Source organism: Carya illinoinensis, chromosome 12, assembly GCF_018687715.1.
Source record: "Carya illinoinensis cultivar Pawnee chromosome 12, C.illinoinensisPawnee_v1, whole genome shotgun sequence".
NCBI classification, from domain to species: domain Eukaryota; kingdom Viridiplantae; phylum Streptophyta; class Magnoliopsida; order Fagales; family Juglandaceae; genus Carya; species Carya illinoinensis.
In genome coordinates this window covers 3,507,615-3,522,500 of record NC_056763.1, presented here as the reverse complement: position 1 = coordinate 3,522,500, position 14,886 = coordinate 3,507,615, and the positions used below count along the sequence as shown (strand labels likewise).

The 14,886-nt window shown below is 38.5% G+C and overlaps 1 protein-coding gene across 2 annotated transcripts; it reads left to right on the top strand.

Annotated features, from left to right (window-relative positions):
* Positions 1–871: 871 nt before the first annotated feature.
* LOC122289863 (probable U3 small nucleolar RNA-associated protein 7) lies at positions 872–14,493 on the top strand. 2 transcript variants are annotated; one of them, XM_043097216.1, is made up of 8 exons: positions 872–1,313; positions 1,402–1,464; positions 1,544–1,633; positions 1,883–2,018; positions 3,066–3,184; positions 5,250–5,317; positions 11,884–11,932; positions 13,323–14,493. In XM_043097216.1, the coding sequence occupies exons 2-8, from the start codon at positions 1,402–1,404 to the stop codon at positions 14,340–14,342; spliced, it is 1,545 nt and encodes a 514-aa protein (XP_042953150.1). In that variant the 5' UTR covers positions 872–1,313; the 3' UTR covers positions 14,343–14,493. The 2 variants fall into 2 exon arrangements, with proteins under 2 accessions (XP_042953150.1, XP_042953149.1); XM_043097215.1 differs by having other exon boundaries at positions 873–1,313; positions 1,399–1,464.
* The last annotated feature ends 393 nt before the right edge of the window (positions 14,494–14,886 follow it).

Genomic DNA, 14,886 nt, shown 5'->3' with positions numbered 1-14,886 from the left:
CACCAATAGAGTTACTTCCAGCTTTCGCCATCACTTTAGGCAAGGGTTCCTCAAGATTTAGTAACAAAAACCACAGTAAAACATTTGCGGCCACAAATTGTATATACCTTCAACAGAATTGGCAATCGAAGGAAAAGACCAAAGAACATTACCACTTTTGGTTTTTGCAATCGAGAGTTTCTTCATCTATCACTCCAAAAAAGAGATCCCCCCTTCTTTTTCAAGGAACGGAAATATTTCAACAAGACCAAGTTATATTGAATGAGTGCATTTCTACTGCAAGATGAGAGGATAACAAAGGCAAAACAGAGGTTTTGGATTTGTCACAAGATGACTACTAGCCAATGGTTGGTGCTGAAATCAGACACTTACACTGCTACTCACATCAACTCATTGGATTTTCAAAAAAAGTCCCAGAAAAATAGTTTAGCTTCTTCTGTAAATGGAATTTAGCCAAAAGCATACAATATCTTCTACTAACCCGAGAACACCATCAGACCAATCAATCCCATTAAAGGATGACTAGGTTGCATAATGTAAGTGCCTGATTTCCGGAAGTTATGCAAAAATCTAGTTAAACCAAGCTAATGGTCTGCCTTGCAAGAGGAAGATTAAATAGAAAACAGAATACCTGAACAATCTGCTCTTCTCTAGAATCGACGGCGACAGCGACGACAACGTTAGTGTGGTAGAACCCTTGGGTTATGGCTTAACGTGGAGTATATCGTTCTGGATTTCTAAAAACAGAAATGGATTTAGGTTTTAAATCTCCTAAAACGAAAAAGAATTCCATTTTTTTTTTAATTATATCGGCTGACGTGATATCATCAGCCGATTCCGCAATGGGTACGCATTGTACCCGTAGCATTGTTGTTTTATTTAATTGGGTTTTTCTGCTCTCTACACTCCGTTTCCAATGTTTGATTTTCCAAGTTTCAATTGTTTCTTAATTGGTAACTGATTCAGACGGCAAAACCCTAGTATAAATTCCCTTTTCCCAGAACAGTCTCTCCATCAAACGAATAATTTCACGGCCAGAACCCCCGCGTGAAAACCAAAATTTTCCTACACAGATACCCCGAGACACCATTCTCACCAACCCAGAGAGCCACTAGCCTGAAACCACCACAGAAGACACCGCCGCCCACAGTCTACCACCGCAGGGAACGTCGGAACACCTCTCGGCAGCCACAGAACTCGCTGACCAGGCACCCCCATCAACACCACGTTCAGAGGGAGCCTCCAGTTGCGCCACCGTGACTCTTGGCCAGCCACCCAGACCCACCGTCGCAGTTGGTTCTCCTTTTCTCTCAGTGAGTATCGCACGGCTTCTCCCTCTGTCACGAGCTCTCTGTTTTCAGCCCTTGTGAGTATCGTCCGATTGCTATGTGTTTGCAGGAGATGTCGGAGGAGTTAGATTTGAAAATGAAGAAGTACCTTAGAGGCGGTGCTGCTAACTTGGAGGTGTGCGTGAAGGGTTGTTGTTTTGTTTTCTTTGAAAAGTATTATATAATGTATATTGAATGTGAATCTATATTTTCAGGTTCTACAAGATAAAAAACTCAAAGGTCAACTTGCGCATAGAGAAAACTTGTATGGAAAATCTGCTAAGGCTGCTGCTAAGTTTGAGAAGGTGAATCCTTCTTGATTCACTTTCCACTTCAAATACTGTTTTCAATTTTTTTTTGAGTTATGTTTATTCAGTTACAAAATCGAATAAATTTGCTTCATACGAGTGTGTAAATTTGTTGTAGTGCTTTTATAAATTGGTTACTACTTTGGTATTCTGAAAGTATGCATTGTTTAGCGAGATCTTTTAGCAAACATGATAATGTGTCCATGTTATCTGAATGATATGCATATTTGTGGCAAAATTATCCAGTGGCTTATGCCAAGCGAGGGGGGCTATCTGGAGGCTGAAGGTCCAGTAGAGAAGACCTGGAGGTTCAAACAAGAAGACATTGGGCAAGCAGTAGATATCTCGAGCGCAAGGAATCAATATGATGTTGTTTTACCAGGTTTGCATCTAGTTTTTTTTTTTTTTGGATCGGTAAATGGTTTGCATCTAGTTTTCTAATTGCTTCTCTGTGATTATTGCCAGTATGATTCGAAGGATAGTATATTTGCAGACTTAAATAATGTTTCAGGTTGCTTTACTCGATATTAAGTGGCCTATTTCTTTAATAACCTGCTTCCATAGTCTTGATATCATTTAGATTCTGAAATTTATAGTTATAGCTTGGCTTTGAAAAATTTTGGCGACTTGCATTTTTTCACCTTCAAACTATCATGTTATCCATTAAGATTTGGCCATAAAACAATGTTGGTGAAAACTCTAGGCGCACTTAAGTGCAAACACTGTCTAGTGGTAAAGCCAATTACTAGTAGTAATTATTATTAAGGAATACTAGTAGTATTTATGATAAGTGATAAAGAATGCTTGTTTTTTTTTTTTAATAAGTATAACTGATAAAGAATGCTAGTACTAATTCCTTCATATTATGTTAATGAAAAACCAATTGCATATCAATTTGGTAAGCACATATTACAAAACATCCTCTTTAAGACTTTAACCACTCTTGCCTCCTATATTTACTTGGATAATAAAGTTAAGCCTTTCGTGTGATACCCCATATTTGAGTTTGTATAGGTGGTGAATGAGATCCCACATTACTTGGGAGAAAGGAGTTCTAACTCTTTATATTGATTCTAAGGTCTCCAATTATACCATTTACTTGTCCTTTTGGAGTATAGGTCCAAATGTGGCTTGGGCCTTCCTTGTGGTGTTACAAATGGTATCAAAGCCAATCTCTACTAGAAGTTTGGGACTTGAGCAGTGCTACCTATGACGGAATGGCCCTACGAGGACATTAGGAATATAAGGGGGGAGATTGTGATACTTTGTATTTGAGTATCTGTGGTGAACTGGATCCCTCGTGTCTTTTATATAATTGTATACTTGTATGATTGTACATTTCTATTTTAGGGGCAGCTTTTTCTCAATTTTTATCTGTAGTTGTACTCAGAGATGGCATATTTCTTGCATATGTAACTCACAAGAGCAGAACTGGGTCCATACACGATGGATTTTTCCTCAAGTGGTCAATATATGGCTGTTGCTGGACGAAAGGGCCACCTGGCAATTGTTGACATGAAGAATTTTGAAGTACGCAAAGAGTTTCAGGTATGTCATGGTTCTTCGAAGTTGAGATCGCCCTTTTAGTAAATGAGACAGATGAATCCTTTTAATCATTGACATATGAGCACGGGAATAATGTAATTTTTTTTTTTATTTCTTCTTTATCTTAGATGTACCAAACTATGACATTCATCTACGGACTTTTAAAAGCCATTGCTTGCTCTTGTAATTAATTTTTGAATAGAACACTTCTTGGCAACACTTAGGATTGTAATCATTCGATGAGTAGACGGATGTGCCATATTTTTTTGTTTCCCTTTTTTGGGGGCCAGTCGCATGCATCGATTATATATGCTGCACATCCTTAATGTTACTCCTGATATTAAAATGAGTTTCTAAAATCAATAACATATAGGCGGTTTTCAATAAGTGAGAACTTTAATAGGTTGATCTGTTTATTATGCTTATTTTAATCTTTTGTTACATTTTGAAATATACTTGATTTAGGGTGATAAACAGAAAAAGAAATAAACCAGCATGTTGAGTACTTCCTACTTGCTTTGACCTTTTGATGCTTCTGCATTTCACTTCTCAATTTTCATTGAAGCTAGTTGGATAGTGCAGACCTTGACATGGTGTTGGTTGTGAGTTAGCTGACATAGTGTTGGTAAAAGCACGCTTATTTGCAAAACGCAAAGTGCCAAGGGCAAAATGCTTCACATACCAAAAACAAAATGCATTTGCAAAAGTGGCTTTTTGGCACTTTTTCTTTGGGCTGTCATGAAAACCTGGAACTCAACCCCCTAGGGGTTGGCTCAAGTGGTAAAGGTCTTGGGCTTGGTGGTATGCTTCCCCCAGGTCTAAGGTTCAAATCCCCTTGGGTGCAAACAATCTCTAGGGGCCATCAGGTTGTGGGATTTTTCCCTCAAATTACCCAAGGTATACGTGGGTAAACTTTTTTTTTTTTGTTTGATGTCGGGGAACCTCTCCAAGGCAGGACCCTTTGGACCCATCCCTGCAGAATAAACCCCGGTCCTGTGCACCGCACCCTCGGAAGTTTCCCTACACGGAACTGGTTAAATCGCTGGCTTTTCACTAGGGGGTGTGGCCCCAAAGGATTGTTTGCACCCATGAGGTGTTGAACCTTGGACCTTGAAGGGAATGAGACCCCAAGACCAAGGCCTTCACCACTTAGGCCAACCCCTTGGGGTTTATACGTGGGTAAACTCCTTGCGGAGGGCCTGTGCACCCCTGGTATTAGTCAAGATGCTGCTCTCGGACACCCGGTGCCAATAAAAATAAAATAAAAAGAAAGTCGGGAACTCAAACTTCCTACTTTGACCAGTCCATCAGTGTCAAATAGTATTATTTCTACTTAAATATGACTCAGAAGTTACTTTAATGTATGCTGTAAAATTTCTGCTAGGTCTAAGGTAATGAATCAATCTTAAGAAATTTGTTGAGATCACACCTATTGATCCATTGAAAGTTTTTGACTTCAATTATGAGATTTTTTTTTTTTTTTATTGGCACTGTGTGTCCAGGAACAGCATCCCGACTAATCCCAGGGGTAATTAGGCCCTTGCAAGGAGTTTTCCACAAGTGCACCTTAGGTAATTCAAGGGGAAAATCCTCCAGTCCAATGGCCCCTAGAAATTGTTTGCTCAAAGAGGGTTTGAAGCTGAGACCTGGGATATCCCCAAGCCCAATGCCTTGACCACTTGAGCCAACCCCTAGGGGTTAATTATGAGATTTAGACTAGGATTTGGATAAGCAGTTGGAAACTGTCCTTGACTTGAGGCCCTTTTTGCATCGAGAACTCTTACTGGGATACTTTACAAAGTTGCTATAATTTTTTAGGCCTTTTAGCTTGTTTTGCATTTGAACTTTACTGTTTAGTTGTACTATTGGACTTTTTCTTTCATACATTGTTACTTTGGGCTTTGGCTATTGTATTGAATGGGATTAGTTCTAATGACTTTTATGCTGTTTTTCACAGTGCGTAGCTTGTAATTAGGTTCATCTCTTGTATACTTCTTGTGTACTTGGGATTAATAAGTTCTTCTTACTTGTAGTATTGGACTGATTGTGTAACTGTTGCTTGTTCCAGGTTAGGGAAACAGTGCGAGATGTGGTATTCCTGGACCATCAGCTGCTCTTTGCTGCTGCTCAGAAAAAGTATGACCTTTCTGCTATAACTATTTTATGTATAGAAGTGATTGCTCTGCTCTTCTCTTTACCTATAAAAAAGGAACTATTTGCTTTATAAAAGTCGTTTTATCTGAAATTTCTGAGGATAACTGTAACACCCCGTTCCCGTAGAATAGAGACGTTACTAACAAACATAATAAAATGCCCGGTAAAAAGACTCATTACTCTGAAATACCTTATTTATTGAAAGAAACTTAACTGAAAGGATATAAATAGTCTTGAAACTTGAAACTGAATAAAGCAAAACATGAGCTAATCTTAAACAAGACTAATTATTGAAATGACATAAAAGAAACTTAATCCTTGTGTAAATGACACTTATTCATCTCTAAGTCCTTATACTAAATCTACTCCTGGCCATCCAGCTCTGCATCATCATAATCACCATCTGTGGCAATCAACATAGAAGAAAACAAAAAGACAAACAACAAAAATGAGTCGAATACTCAGTAAATAATACATCATACCGTAAAATACTATCTAGCTTAGCATAAATTTGGTTTTTAAAGCCTTATCATAACTTTCATATAACATTCATGGATTAACATGGGTGGAAACATTCATAATCATGGCAAACATGAAGCGTGAATGCACGAGTAACTTGTTTATCTTGAATTGTACTTATTTCATGGTGAACCACGCTTGAGTCCATGGCACCACATAACTTGTCATGTAGTGAAACACGCTTGAGTCCGTGTTTCACTTAACTTGCATAACATGAAGTGAAATACGCTTGAGTCCGTATTTCACTTATCCTGCTTGACGTGGAGTGAAACACGCTTGGGTCCGTGTTTCACTTATCTTGCTTGACATGGAGTGAAACACGCTTGAGTCCGTGTTTCACTTATCTTGCTTGACATGGAGTGAAACACTTATCTTGCTTGACATGAAGTGAAACATGCTTGGGTCCATGTTCACTTAACTTGCATGACATGGAGTGAAACACGCTTGAGTCCGTGTTTCACTTAACTTGTGGTAACCACGCTTGAGTCCGTGGTACCGTCTTAGCATAACTGTGGTAAACACGCTTGGATCCGTGTTACCTTAAAATGTTTATCTTTCTTGATGCATGATAATTTTCTTGGACTTCTTAGACTTTTCTAGCATGGCATATTCTTGTACATGACATAGCATAACATGATATATTCTTGTACATGGTATAGTATAGCATGACATGGCCTAACATGATTTAATCATTTTATGACATTTCATGGCATGCATGATCTGAGAACTAATGAACATGTCATACATGATTAGGCTATTTATTACATGGCATGCTTGACTTAAGTTATTGCATGAACAATACATGGCATATATGGTCTAAGTACTACATGAATGAAGCATGCATGATCTGGCTATTTTAATTCATAGAATACCTATCTTAAATTATTATATGATCATATCATGATTTCCATGTGATTTTTGTAACATTCAATCCATCAATCAACAATCCATAAAAGCATAACATATATATAGGCTTACTTTCATGTAAATCATCATAATTCATAGAAGTTCGTGAAAGCAATCTAACCTTGACTTGGCTCTTAGCGCAAAGTAGATAACCATCAAAACCATATCATATTATCATACCCAATTATAATATTTACATTACGTGTACATTTATATGAACATACTATTTACCTCTTAGCGCTGCTTCAGAAATCTCACGTCGTAGCTCGTGACCTATACGAGGCACTAGACGTTACTAATCTTTCTAGAAAACGTGTCGTAGCAATCTAATTACTTAAAATCTTACCATAGAGATAATTTAATAAATAAGTAATTAATAAAAAGAATAAATATAATCATAACATAACTAAATAATTTCTAACTGACTTAACCTAAATTCTAGGTTCGTATGTTACAATAACTCTTATCTTAGACACCAACCCAAAAGAATCAATATAAGATAGATGCACATGAGTGCAGTGGTTACCTGTTGTCTGTTGAATGTGATATTGGGACAGACTTTATATGATTTCTGCAGCTTCTGCTTATAAGCCATCTTAACTACCTAGGAAATGGTGTCCAAGCATATTGTTCAAATTTTCTCATTGTTGAATTGAACTTTGGTGCAATTTGATTTAATCTGCTTTGCTTGTCTTTGGAACTTTGGTGCAAGTTGATGAAACTACATAATCTAGTTTCAAACTGGGTTGGCCGTCTCCATGGAGTACATTTCATATATAGGTGCACCTAGATGAAATAATTTCTTCATTTTAGTTTATGCATGGAATTTCGTGATTTACCTGTGTTTGTTTTACCATTCAAAAATAAAAAAATGATTTTCCTTTGCGTTTGCAGAATTTAAACTTTCATTCTTGATCGAGCATTACAATTTAACATGTTTTCATCTATTTTTTTATTCCTACTTTGCTTCACCTCTGTTTCTACATGAGAATAAGGCACGTTCCTTTCATCTAGTTTTGGACTTTGTGTTTGTTTCAGCTGAAAATATTTTTGGTAAAAGCATATTCATCTCTTGACCTGTTTGGAAAGGGCGGAAAAGAGCAGTTAACAGAAAATGGCCAATGGGTCAACAGGAAAATCATGTACATGAGGTGGAAAATCGTTTTCCGCCCCTTTACACATTTTCTTCACCCAGACAATAAATTGATTTCGTTTTTCTCTGAAATAAAAGAAAAAGAATATTTTGTCACAGGAATTTTATATTGCAAATTGTCTTACAGATTATTAGATTTTATGTTTTGTCCCCCTTGTGGTCTTACATACTTCCTCTCCATTCCTTCACTTTGTATTTATAGCGAATCTAAAAAACTTTATTATTGCGAATATGTAACTTAAAATTAATAGATTGATTTTCTATATTTCTAGAGTATATTAATATTATAAATCAAAATTGTCAATAGTCCCTGAAATCATCGATTAGTTTTGTTCCCAAGAAGTTCTAAAATGCCTTGAGGGATTTTGTTTTTATAATTTTGGTACTGAATTTTTTTTTTTTGACACCGGGTGTCTAGAATAGCATACCGACTAATCTTGGGGGTGCATAGGCCCTCGGCAAGAAGTTTCTCGTAAGTGCACCTCAAGTAATTCAAGGGGAAAATCCTCTAGTCCGATGGCCCAGATTGTTTGCGCCCAAGGGGATTTGAACTTTAGACCTAGGGAGAGCATACCCCTAAGCCAAAGGCATTTACCACTTGAACCAACCCCTGGGGGTTTAGTACTAAAATTATTAGAGCCCCTAGAGAGCCCTAAGTACTTGGTGGTGCATACAACCGACGGCTCCTTTGACTGTGTTGTCGACACAGAAAGAGTCGATAGCGTTCGATGACTTTGCTGGAGTACTCCGGTGTGGAGATTTGTCTATCCCATGAGCCTAAAGTGCGTGGTGTTGCAGCCCAAACAGCCAACGGCTCTGTTGGCCATGTCATCAACACAAGAAGAGTCAACGGCATCCGAAGACTCTTCTAGGAGCACTCCAGCGTTGGGATCTTTCTCCAGTGACAAGATCTATCCCTCATCAGGCTTTTCGTGGAGATCATAGATCTACGCCGACAAAGCTCACTGTCTTGCTAGGAGTTCAAACCCGCATCTATCCCTCTTGTCGTCGAAGCTCTCCACACTTGGATTGAGAACGTAGTGAAGATCTGTGCCAACAAAGTTTCTTGCATTGCTGGGAGTTCAGATCTACAGTGCTCTTTCTCTCTTCTCGTCGAAGCTCTCTTTTGCAGCTGCGAAGAGGAATGGAGCTTAGGAAGTCTCTGCATTTGAAATTGAAGGTCTGATTGAGATGGGTCAGTTTGTGCGCTTTTGGGTTGATTCAAAGGCTTTTGAGCTTTCAACAGAAATATTGAGGTCTCCAATAAAAATTGAGGAGAAGCGCAAAAGGGTTTGGAGGTTTGTAGTTATGGCTTGTAGTGGTATAGGGTGGCTGGTGGCTACGGTGGAAGCATTGTTACATGTGGAGAGAAACTTGGAATTCACAAAACACTTGCAAGAAGGTAACAGAGGCGTCGTGGCTTAAGAAGGCTCCAATGTAATGGTAGATATCTAACTGTTACCAAATATGGTGGAGGAGGCAGGCAGAGTGATCTAGTCATTCCAGAAGTGTATGAAGGGCTGGATTGGGATAAAGAAATATAGAGAATCAATCTAATAATTTTAAGTTATGCAGAGTTGCTGCTCTGTTTAGAAGTTGAAATAAACAGACCCAAGCAAAATTGTGGTGGTGAGGCGATCGTTCGGGCAGCTTTGAAGACGGGTCACACCTCGGTTACTCAATTTGATTCCAAGGGCTAGAAGGGGAACTGCAAAAGTGGCCTAGAGACTATGGAGACCATGCAAGGTCAGAACTAGTAGAAGGAGTCAGACTATGGCTGAAAGAGAGATGCACAGTACATTAAAGGAGATGAAAAACCAACTTGTCAAGTTGGAGGCAGTTGTTGCTTTTTTATCTACGAAAATAGACTTGCTTTCAGCTAGAGGTGATCGGGCTATAAGGCCCAATAAGAGGGAGTCCAAGATAGGCCCAAATTTGTTAAAATAAGATAAAGGAAAACAGAAAGTTGGATTCGGCCTAGTCCCTATACCTAGATCTAGAAGAATGTGGAGGTTCAAATGGAAAACAGGATCATTCGAAGTGGCTTTTACGTCAGAAATCGGCATAGAGACAGCCAAAATGGAATGCCCTCCTCCACGGGTGACATAGAAAAGGCTGATGCTCAGTGTTACAAACCCTGGTCAGCGTTCTCCCCGAAGAAACGATGGCACCCATACCAGAGCTGAAGGAAAATGGTGTAACGCCGAGGCTTGAGGGAGTTGTAAGGTATGCCGATGTGGCATAGAAAGGATCATTGGGGGGTGGCCCATCTCCAGTTCTCAAAGACAAAACAACGACACCCACGCCGGAGGTGAAGGAACTTCATGGGTTTGCTGCCAACCGAAAACCTCCAATGGTGACCATGGCCTCACCATTCATGACGAAGAGAACCAATTTGTCAATATCTCTTCAGGCATCTTGTGACAACAAGGTTGTTGTTGAGGAGGTATGGAATTTGAATGCAGAGGATGGCATGGAGGAAATTTCGGGCTTGTTGTTGGTGCCTTGCGAGGAGGAATGTTTAGGGCTTGGTGTATAGTTTGGGAGCTGAGTCTAGGGAAAAGATGTTGTCCCCTGTTATATCTTCCTCCGTTAGTTGGTTCATCATCGGATTGGGTTTTGCAAAAGGTTAATGAAATACAGCAGTGTGTGGAGATTACATGTGGAGGATTTGACTACCAATTCATAGCACTACTCACTGCTATTGAGGCGGGTCACTTGAAATGAAATCAAGATTTAAGAAGAGCAGTGAGTTAAAGCGTCTTACTTGGGCAATCAACTATGATGCTAAGGGAGGTAGTTCAAGTTGAGGGAGGACTAGAGGGAGGGCAAGACTGGTTGTATTATGAAGCCTTCCTCCATCCTTGTAGGAAGGGGTGGAGTATTAGTTTCGGGTGTGGTATGTAGAATGGTCCAATTTAGCTTCTAAGGGAGTTTCGGGTGGTTTAGATTTGTGGAAACAAGGGGTTTGGGTAGTTACAGCGATTTGCTTTGCTGTGGGGAGGTGCGTTGTCCCAATTGGGCTTGGTGTATATTGGTGTATACACCTAGTGTACTTGGTTATGCCTATTGATATTAATAAAATTTTACTTGTAAAAAAAATTATCAATAAATGAAGTCATATATATAAGCCATGGTTTTCAATGCAACCAAACACAAGTTCTTTTCCATATTATTTTCAAGGTGCCAACTAAACATCGGAAAATCATTAATTCTTCCAAAAAAATCTTCATTTGAATACATTTTCGTATCTTCCTCATTTACATCGAAACAAGCGCAACCTATGATTGGTGACCATTATCCTTTTTATGCTTTGCTATATGATATGCCAATACCGTATTGTTGTAACATGATCTGAAGAGCATATTTCCTTGCCTTTCTTATTTATTATGCATTTTGGGTTTTTGGGTGTAGTTGTTTTTCCTACAAAGAACTCTGGGATTTTTCGTTGTCATAATTTAAGATACGGTTATAAAGGACTGGTGTACTGCATTATGATGGTCATATTAGTTAACTGCTTTTAACCAAACTTTTGTGGTCATTAATTGAATTGTTTTTTTAGAACAATTTTCCTTGGGACCTTAGTTGAAACCTGGCTTAATGTATATTTTGGTCTCCTGTTTATCCTTTTGGTGCTTTGAGTTAAACCTGAACCTCAATTTTACACGTGGTAAATATTTTTTGACTTTTCAACCATGTCCAACTTTGGCACTTGGTTGTCATTTGATATTTACCAAGATGGTGTTGTAAGGCAGTGCTACCATCAGTAATAGCCTGCTATATTCCTTAAAGGTTTATCATCATTATTTCATATATTTTTTAGGGTTCTTATTTTAGTGCATAGCCATTATACTTGAGTTTAATTATATAAAATGTTGTTTCATATTTATTTTTTACATCGACAATATTCTCTTAGGGCATTATGAAGCTACATCTGAATGTTATATCTAACTACTCTAAATTATGGCAGGTACACATATATTTATAGTCCGGAGGGCATAGAAATTCACTGCCTAAAGGTCAGCATACTTCTTTGGAACGATTTGTGTGATTATTTTAGAGCTAAATGTTTGTTCTTTGAGTCTATCCTGGAGGTGTTTGAGGATGATGAATTAATGAGTTTACTTGACACATCGTTGGTGTAACTTGAACCTTTTTTTGTTTATCTATTATCTATATATCAATACATAATTCATGTTATACCTTGGTCATTAATATTGCAACCAACAATTGCTCCTCTGTAATTGTCAATGGTGTACTGGTTATATAAATATATAATATATGGACAGTACATAGACCTTAGGCACTGCATATGAGTTTGCAACCTATCTGATAACAGCTGTTTTTATTTTTATTTTATTTTTATTTTTATTTTTAGAATTGCTCTATATCCTGAGGTTTTGCTTGTCGTTTCTCTTAAATTGATTAATTAGGGGTGTGTCAATTATTTTTCCTTTGTTGATCCAGCATGTGCTCTTGTTTGGTTATGATATGTACACATTAGGCAAGTCACATATGGTGAGTTGGTGGGTGTCTTGTGTTCATCCTAACTTTTTGGTGATATATTTTTAGAGTAATGCTACTAGGCCCCTAACTTATGCCACTCACTTTGCCCACTTGATATGGCACCACAATGTGGTGTCACATGGTTTATTAAAAAAATTAAAAACACAAACATAAATGAGTAGAGGGAATCTAGGGTTTTAGTCTTCCACTTTTTATGTTTTCAGGCGCCATTTTGTTTTGAATAGGTACTTTTTTAATAAGCCATGTGGCACCAAAATGCGGTGTCACATCAAAGGGGCAAAGTGAGTAGTATAAATTACGGGGCTTAGTAGCATTACTCATTTTCAAATGATTCTTCCTGTTGGGAAATAGTGATATATTTTTTTTTTTAACTTTCCTTTCAATTGGCTTTATGTTATACTTCATAGAACCTTGATGGGTTTTCACAATATGATCCCTTTGTTCAAGTGGCTGGAGTGGAGCGGAGTATGAGTCCAATTATCGTTAATGTTCATCACCTTAAACTGATAGTCCTTCCATTTCAATATGGCAAATCAATTTTGTTTTTTTTGTTTTTTTTTATACTTGAGCAGTATTGTACTCCCATTTATTTATTGGTCAATCAATTGCAACGGCTGGCCAGGCATGTTATAAAACAGGAAAGGTCTATCAATGGGACAGAATCATGGGTCCATTATAGAGACTATGAGTATGAACTATGGTTTAGGCTTGTCAGTGTCTCAGCTTGAACGTTGAACTGAGAATGCACGTGGGTCCACATGCATTCACAGCTCACTCTTAATGGTTATTTCCAGATTTGAATGTCATAAAGGAGTTCCTGATATTTGATGTTAGATTATTGTTTGAGATGCAACATAACTAATACGAGCATCAATCTTTCAGGATCATGGTACGGTGTTGAGGCTTCAGTATTTGAAAACCCACTTCATCCTTGCATCCGTAAATAAATTCGGGCATCTCCATTATCAAGATGTATCAACGGGTGCTTCCAAAAGTTATCGGACTGGTTTAGGCCGCACTGATGTAATGCGGGTGAATACTGTCAACGGGGTTGTTGCTTTGGGTCACTCAGGTGGAACTGTTACCATGTGGAACCCTAACAGCTCTGCTCCCCTTGTCAAGATGCTTTGTCATCATGGTCCTGTTTCAGCCCTGGCATTCCACCCTAATGGCCATCTCATGGCTACGGCTGGGAAGGAAAAAAGAATTAAGCTTTGGGACTTGAGGAAATATGAAGCTCTCCAGACTTTACCGGGCCATGCAAATACCTTGGATTTCAGCCAGAAAGGTTTGCTTGCACGTGGTACTTGTTCCTTTGCAGAGATTCTCTCTGGAGCTGAGCATTACAGCAGATATATGAATCATTCAATGGTAAAAGGATACCAGATAAAAAACTTGTTGTTTCGGCCATACGAAGATGTTCTAGGCATTGGGCACTCTATGGGTTGGTCCAGTATTCTGGTTCCAGGATCTGGTGAACCCAACTTTGATTCTTGGGTGGCAAACCCGTTTGAAACACGCAAACAGCGGAGAGAGAAGGAAGTGCACCTCCTTCTCGACAAGCTTCCACCTGAGACAATTATGCTGGACCCTTCAAAGATCGGTACAGTGAAGCCAGCGAGGAATAAAGAGAAGCCAACAAAGAAGGAAAGAGAAGCCGAGATGGAAGCTGCCATAGAAGATGTTAAGGGCAGCATTACTCTGAAGAATAAAACGAAGGGGAGGAATAAGCCGAGCAAGAGGGCGAAAAAGAAACAGGAGATTATTACTAAAGTTAAAAGGCCTTTCTTGGAGCAAGAGATGCGGGAACCCCAACTGTCTAGAAAGAAGCAAAAAGTCTGTGTGGAAGATGAGCTTCCCAAATCTCTGCAGCGGTTTACTCGTAAGAAAGCAGCAACTTGATTTTTCTAGACTTAGCGACACTTAGTTTTCTCCCTCAAATGTGTTTAACCCTATTGCTAAAAATTTTGTTTTTTGTATAATCATTATTTATATCTTTAAGCTCTTTTTGCCTTCTTACAAGTCAAGTGAATTTAGGCCACTTCTGGTTAAATATTCTGAGAATCTTTGAGAATTTTGTGAACCTTTCTTGAGATTGAGATTTGGAAAAGGAAAGATTTAAAAAAAAAAAAAAAATTAAATAGAAGGCTGCTATGCTATTAGAGCGCAAAACCAGTTTGACAATTTGCCCGATATTTGCTCGGTTAAAGCCAGTTCGAGCTCGTCTCATAAGAACAAAAATTCAGGCATAAAGATAAAGCCTTGCTATATTAGTAATTGATATATACTTGATCAAGTTCAGCTCGATTCGATTACGACTCGTCACACTTCGCTCGCCTAAGTGCAATTCTATTTGTTAGTTTGGTTCGGTTTGAAGGCACGAAATATTAGCTTAATTGCTAAGGATCGAGATAAGTGGCTATGATTAAGTTTTTCAGCACATTAA

Excerpts from the sequence above, each read along its gene's own strand:
- LOC122289863 (XM_043097216.1), top strand. The coding sequence starts at position 1,402 with ATGTCGGAGGAGTTAGATTTGAAAATGAAGAAGTACCTTAGAGGCGGT. Across the intron at positions 1,465-1,543 it reads GCGGTGCTGCTAACTTGGAG|GTTCTACAAGATAAAAAACT; the intron begins GTGTGCGTGAAG and ends CTATATTTTCAG. Across the intron at positions 2,019-3,065 it reads ATATGATGTTGTTTTACCAG|AACTGGGTCCATACACGATG; the intron begins GTTTGCATCTAG and ends TCACAAGAGCAG.